This window comes from Taudactylus pleione, unplaced genomic scaffold, assembly GCF_031769625.1.
Source record: "Taudactylus pleione unplaced genomic scaffold, aTauple2 ptg000005l, whole genome shotgun sequence".
NCBI classification, from domain to species: Eukaryota; Metazoa; Chordata; class Amphibia; order Anura; family Myobatrachidae; genus Taudactylus; species Taudactylus pleione.
The window spans coordinates 25247040-25253954 of record NW_028284408.1 but is presented as its reverse complement, the minus strand read 5'-3'; the positions used below and the strand labels follow the sequence as shown (position 1 = coordinate 25253954).

Here is a 6915-nt window from a genome sequence, read left to right as displayed (position 1 = left end):
TAAGATCTACCATAATGTAAGTAATTTTGAATAGCTTTACTTTACATGACATAATAATAATACAGATGAGTGTTGCAGCTTGTGCTGCAATGATGATTGCTGTAGCAGTAGCATTACACATGAAGTAGTAATAATGACTAGTAGTTACTAATGACATAGGTGGGGAGGTGTGACCCGACTGCAAATGCAGGTGGAGCTGTGTGTGGGAGGCAGTGAGAGCAGTAGAGGGGTGTGTATAGGTCAGGTCGGGATGATGGAGGCAGCAGTGAGTGGGTCTGGGGGCTGGTAATAGAGGCGGTGCTGCAGCAGCCAGTTCCTCCTCTCCCCTCTCTCTCTTTCTCTGCCACGCTCCCAGCCAGCTGGGTACTACCGTAGCTGCTGCTGCATCTCTCCCGGCAGCTGTCACATCTCCGCACACTGCACACACCATGGTCAGGGGTCTCGTCCTGCTGCTGCTCTTCTGCTCCTCAGCTCTGATCAGGGCGGAGAGTGAGACAGAGGAAACGGAGAATGATAATGTCACCGATCTAGAGATTGAGACTCTGGTAAGTGCAACCGCTCACATTCAAGCAAGAAGTTGTAGAAGTCCACGTGTATATGACCCTCACTGTAATTATTATTATTGCTACCATCCCCTCTCTGTACCTACTGCATCTGTCATACAGCACACAGGCAACAGCTGGTACCATTCCTTCTCTGTACCATTCACTTCTAGCTGTTATAATTATTATTACTACCGTTCCCTCTCTGTACCTACTGCACCTGTCACACAGCACAAAGGTGACAGCATACAAGTAACAACTAGGAGCATCTCCCTGTACCTTTCACCTCTAACTGCCTCATCATCATCATTATTATTATAACTATTATTATGTCCTCTCTGTACTTGTCTGCACCTGGCACACAGCACGCAGGTAACAACACCCAGGTAACAGCTGGGACCATACCCTCTCTGATACCTCTACCTCTAGCTGCCATCACCATCACTCACTATTACACCTTTCCCATTTTCCTTGTCTCATCCTTCTCTGCATCTCCTGTTACACGTTCCTTCCACTTACATGCACTTAGTTTATGCCAGTCTCACGTGCGTCCTCTGTCACTCTTCAGATTGCAAGTTACCTGATGCCCATGTTACATAGGATTACACATCTCCATTCAAACAGACCTAAGCAAAGAATCTGCTATCTGGCCAAACCTTATGTGTCATCTGTTGCTTAATTAACCTTGATTCCAACCTGACTGCAGTTCTCATGTATATTACATGCCCTGTATGAGGCTCCTCCAGGCAGGCTGTGTGCAGCTCTCTCCTGTCCTCCACCTGTGCTGTTGGTGCATGCATCCCCTGCTGGGCTGCTGTCAGTGTCTATTGCTTATTCCCTATCATCATCTGTATCTCTTCCCTGCTGCTTTACTTGTCTCATCTCCCATTGCTATCTTGTATTTGTCACAGTAACCCCCGCTAGTGTTGTCATTGTGATCCCTCTCAGCCTGGCAATAATTGCACAGCTATTCTTACTAGTGTAAGCCCTAGATGTACTCCTGTGTTCTTCTAGCAATCCTAAATCCATGTACTGTTACTGCACCTCACACTCTGCTCCGGGTCACTCTCTCTTGTTTCTCTCACACAGGTGAAGCCGGAGTCGTGTGTGGACACAGTGGCGTGGGGTGACACTGTCCGCCTTCACTACACGGTGAGTTTTGGGTCACTCCCTGAGGCCACATCTGGGCCTAAGGTATAACATCTGTAACAACAATAAATAACACGTCAGCACTGCAGCCGGGGGGAGGAGGGACAGGGGGGGAGGAGACCAGTCTGCTGCCGGGTTTTCTGGTTTAACCCTTCTGTAAAGGAGATCCCCAGTGACACCACACTCCACACAGCAATAGCAAAATGCAGAAATTATTACATGTTAGTATAGACAGTAGCTAAATGCACAAGTCACATAACATAGATGTATTGTACACTGACCAGGTAAATCAGGGACTTTTGGTTCAAATACCCTGTCCAATGAAAACAGTATTTAGTGTCCTTAACCTCCTCATATATAGGATCTTATCTGATGAGCTTAGGAATTCCAGTTACACTCCATAGGATTCCAAAAAGTTCTAAATAATTAAATAACTGCTGAACTTTTGACAATCATTCTTTTTAGAACAAGCCAGGTACAAGTTTTCCACACTTCTGCACATAGCAGAGGGAATAATAATACACATAGTAGCATGTTATAAATATAAAATGTCCTTTTGGATGTACCACAAGAAATATAGGACCTGATTCAGACCCGCTCGCTCTGAACGATTTTTGCCCATCTGCGCATGCATATAATTTGCAGTGCGCGTGCGCAAGCCAGCCTTTGCGATCTGATTTTGGTTGCTCGTAAGCCACTATCAGGTCACTACTTTGAGTGACAGATAATGCCATTTGTGGGTGGTAACAGGGGAAGGTGCTTGTGAACGGGGGAGTGGATGTGCGAACGCAGGTGTGTCTGGCTGCCAAAATGCCATTTAAAGGGCGTGCATAATTAGCAAAGTAGTGTCATTGTACACGTCACCTGCATGTATTTCAGCCAGCGCTGATCGCTGTGCTTGTGGCGGGTTAAGGCAACCCCAAGGGCTGCGAGCAGCTCCGATGGCTCACGATGGTCCCAATTTATCCTACATTTCCTGCAGATGACGTGTGTTACGGGGGCGTCTTTAGACACTTGCGAGCGCAGTTTGCCGTAGCTTGCTAAAATATAGTGGGCGTCCTTACGCGACGTAGTGCGAGCACTTCATTTAAATAACTGGCCCCTTTTTGCCAGCGAGCGATCGCAACTTGCGAGGGGGTCTGAATGAGCTTCATAGTCAGAGCAAAACATTTGCATTATATCACAAATGTCTTTTCTTTTAGCATATGTTTCCTGTCCATAATAATGGATGTAAGATATTAAAAAATGTATCCATTTAGAAAACTAGATTCACCTGATATGCTCATCTTTGGGTATTTTAAAGGTAAAAAATGTTTTGGCCTTTGTGGAAGGTTTTGTAAAAAGTACTAGAGGTAAAGATTAAACTGTTAGGGGTTAGGGGGAGATGTATCAAACATTGAAGAGAGAGAGAAGGTACCAACCAAACAGCTTCTAATTGTCATTTTTCAGGATGAAAACTAATTTGCACCCATTTTGCTTCCAACTCTGTATCATAGTACATCTCATATCTTTAATCTCTCATTACTCCTGCTAACATTTAAAGCACAGTCATTTTGAATTACTCTTGTCTCATTTCTGGCCTAACTCGTTTTCACATTTTTGGAATGGTATAGGGCAAACAGGCAGAGGAAAAGAGAGGAGGGGGGTACCTGTTGGAGGGGCCCGTCGGGGGGCACGTGCCAGCTGCTTTGTGACGATGCGCATTGTATTTTATAGTGATTTATTAGGGATCATGTCTCCGGGAATTGGCCACCCGTCACCGCCACACACACTACATGGGCCCTGTGGCTATCTCAACAGCCCTGTAAGCAGGAGGTCCATAATAAATGGCTGATGGAAAATAAAAACACCTTTTTAATCGAGCAGCAGAACATTTACTTTGTACATAGGTTCCAAAAAAATGTGGTTTCTCTATATTGCTCCATGTGTAATACCCCGCATAAATAAGTCCCTCTACTTGTAGTCTTACCTCCTGACTAGCGAGGTATGTAACTGACTCTTAGCTGGTTCCTTCTTCCTTCTTTCTCATATAGAGGGGTATATTTACTAAGGTGCAGGTTTTTAGAAGTGGTTTTGTTGCCCATAGCAAACAATTAGATTCTAGCTATTACCTTATAGAAGGTGCTAGATAAATGTTAAGTAGAATCTGATTGGTTGCTATGGACAACAAAACCACTTCTAAAAACCCGCACCTTATTAAATATACCCCAGAGAGGCAAGGACCCCCATTCCCTTTCACATACTAAACAACACTGTACTTTCAAATAGTCTAAGTTTTATTAGCCTATGCAATGTTAGCATGCAAATCTAGCAGACTTAAATTGACCCTGGTCACAAACTGCATGCCCCCCATTTTAATAGACAAGTCTCTCCACTGTAATGGATTAGGTCCAATTCAGTTAAGATGGTGGGTTGCTCCTAATATATGTTGTGCACAAAAGATTCAAGCATGCAAGTTTAGTACCTTACTAGCAGTTCCTGTTTTAGAACTTTCTCAAAGCATAACTGGGTCCTGGTGGAGCTGGGCTGGATATGCAGATGAGCAGTATCAGGGGTACCAAGCAGCTGTCTCTTGAGCAGTCAGTAGTAGGGGGCGGGGTCTCACAATGGATTGCCATGGGTCCCTAATTGTGGCTTTCCTGGATCCTCTAACTGACAGGCAGCAATGATTACGCAGTGGCAGGGATGCAATTGGGGGAATAGTAATCTTATAAAGTAGAGAACCACTTAGGAAAACAAGAGGGACTGGGCTGCTTTTACCTGTCAGCATTCACTACAAAGCCTGCAGGACAGAACGGCCTTTATTACCTTTATTAGCCAGTAACAGCAGGCTATACCTAGGGGCCAGACCTGTGGAGCAGTCACTCAACAAGGGCTTTGGGGCTGGGCTGACTGACAGGCGGGCAGAAGGGCAATGCACCGATACTGGGGATCCTTCCTCACCTGGCTGCTGTCACTGAGATGCGGCTTCACATACACAGCAGCCAGCAGCACTGCCGCCAGTCCACTCAGTGGGCACCTCAGAACTTCCTGGTGCTTCACCTCTCACAGCCAACAAGTCACTGCCCGCACTGCCACCCTGACAGGCGGCACTCTGGCACCGCAGCTCCTGCTGCTCAGAAGGTTACGTCAGCTCTCCCCTCAGCATACCTCCCAACATTTGACTGCAAGCAGTTGGGACATCTGTGCGTGCTTCCGAAAAGGGGGCGTGGTATACATGTAAAGGGGGCGTGGCCTAGCGGCATGCCCCATTTACATCACTAAGGGGCGTGCCCAGCATCTCCGAGATGCCCCTGGCTTTCACCCCGTACTGTGAATAGATGCTGTGCATAGCGGTGTATGCTTTCCCCAACTGCACCCCCACCGCGGGACACTGCGGCCCGCGGATGGGACAGCGGGACAGTCCCATAAAAACGGGACTGTTCCGCTAAATTCGGGACAGTTGGGAGGTATGCCTGAGGGTCAGTGAGAGCTGCTATGCAGTATATAGCCTCTGGCTAGGTGCCAGGATGTTTCCCACCCACAGCACAAGCAGGTTCAAATTCTCTCTCAGCCCAACTGTCAATGACTCCCTCAGCTGCAGTGTATCAGGGGAGAGGGGGGGGGACCCCTGCAGAGTATCTCACACCGACATGTCCCCAATGCAGCTCACACACAACAGCTTATTCAAAGCAGAGGCAGTATATATATATATATATATATATATAAAGAAAGAAGGAGTCAGCACATCCATATCAATCCATAGAAAATGTATTAATCCAGTAGAGAACAAATGTCGAGGTTATTTGAGGGGCTTGTGAGCAAAGTCATAGCAATAGTTCATCATGGCACAAACAGCAGGCAATCATGAAAATACTCATCACAAGTCCTCCCTCCAGAGAGTAGCGCCCGACAGCCGTTTCGGTGTCAATCCGACACCTTCATCAAGGGCATATGCCCTTGATGAAGGTGTCGGATTGACACCGAAACGGCTTTCGGGCGCTACTCTCTGGAGGGAGGACTTGTGATGAGTATTTTCATGATTGCCTGCTGTTTGTGCCATGATGAACTATTGCTATGACTTTGCTCACAAGCCCCTCAAATAACCTCGACATTTGTTCTCTACTGGATTAATACATTTTCTATGGATTGATATGGATGTGCTGACTCCTTCTTTCTTTATTACATATCATATTATGTGTTTGCACTCCTCATTGTTGCTGCTACCAAGAGTGTGCTGCTGGTCTCATTTGCACTACTATATATATATATATATATATATATATATATACACATATAGAAGCCATACAAGTTCCTTTTTCAGTACAAGAGTTGTACCACATTTTATACAAACAGATCGTCCTTGGTTGGGGTACCACACATGCACCTGTCCAGCCAGTAGAGATCAACTGATACAGAACACTATTAGCCTGAGATGTACTATGATGCAGAGTTGGAAGCAAAATGGGTGCAAATTACTTTAAAAGATATTGCACCACAAAACTGCAAAACTTTTCCAGGATGCCTATTTAATATGGACATTGTATATTTGAGATATATACAGTATATATACATTGTGCAATAAGGGAATTTCTGTGTTTTATATGTAATATATATATACTACTTACCGACTGTGTTTTCATCTTCTCCAGGCCGGTTCGAGGGGCAGGGCCGGACAGGTGACATAATTAGCCCCAGCACCTTTCTCTGGGAAGTCGATGATTCACAGGTCCGCTACGAGGGGGTGGGGCTAAATGACACAAATCATGTCATTTAGCCCCGCCCCCTCCTCGTTGACCCACGAATTTCCCATTAAATCTCCACATCCTGCCCGCTTGACTAGGTAGTGGGCAGGATGAGGGAGATCTGCCTACTCTTCCAGGGGGTGCGGGGCGGCTACCAGAAAAATCAGGAGCCTCCCGTGACTTCCGGTAGTGTAAGCAGGTATGAGAGATATATATATATATATATATATACATATATGTTTGTTTATCTGTGATTATGCAAGTGAGTCTGCACAAAATATTACCAGTTATACATGGAGGGCACACCAAATTCTGTTTTATGAAAAAGTGAATTATCTGGAGCCGGATTTCTCGTCCATTTTTAGCATGCGGACAGATCCCAGGTGCCTGGAGGCAAGATAAATGCCTTGCTTTCCTGATAAGACATGACAATCCATTGCACCTTGAGGTCTGCATAGGTTCCCTTAGAAATTACATGCTCAACAATTATATACATGTAT

At 45.6% G+C, this 6915-nt stretch overlaps 1 protein-coding gene across 2 annotated transcripts in view; it reads left to right on the top strand.

The window, feature by feature from the left end:
- Positions 1 to 271: 271 nt before the first annotated feature.
- FKBP11 (FKBP prolyl isomerase 11) overlaps positions 272 to 6915 on the top strand; it is a 30624-nt gene continuing 23980 nt past the window's right edge. Inside the window, exons 1-2 of one of the 2 annotated variants that reach the window (XM_088479362.1) lie at positions 272 to 545; positions 1632 to 1694. In XM_088479362.1, coding sequence (XP_088335488.1) covers positions 429 to 545; positions 1632 to 1694 — 180 coding nt within the window. In that variant the 5' untranslated portion in view covers positions 272 to 428. The remainder of the gene's footprint in view (positions 546 to 1631; positions 1695 to 6915) is intronic. The other variant, XM_088479288.1, reaches the window with a different exon arrangement.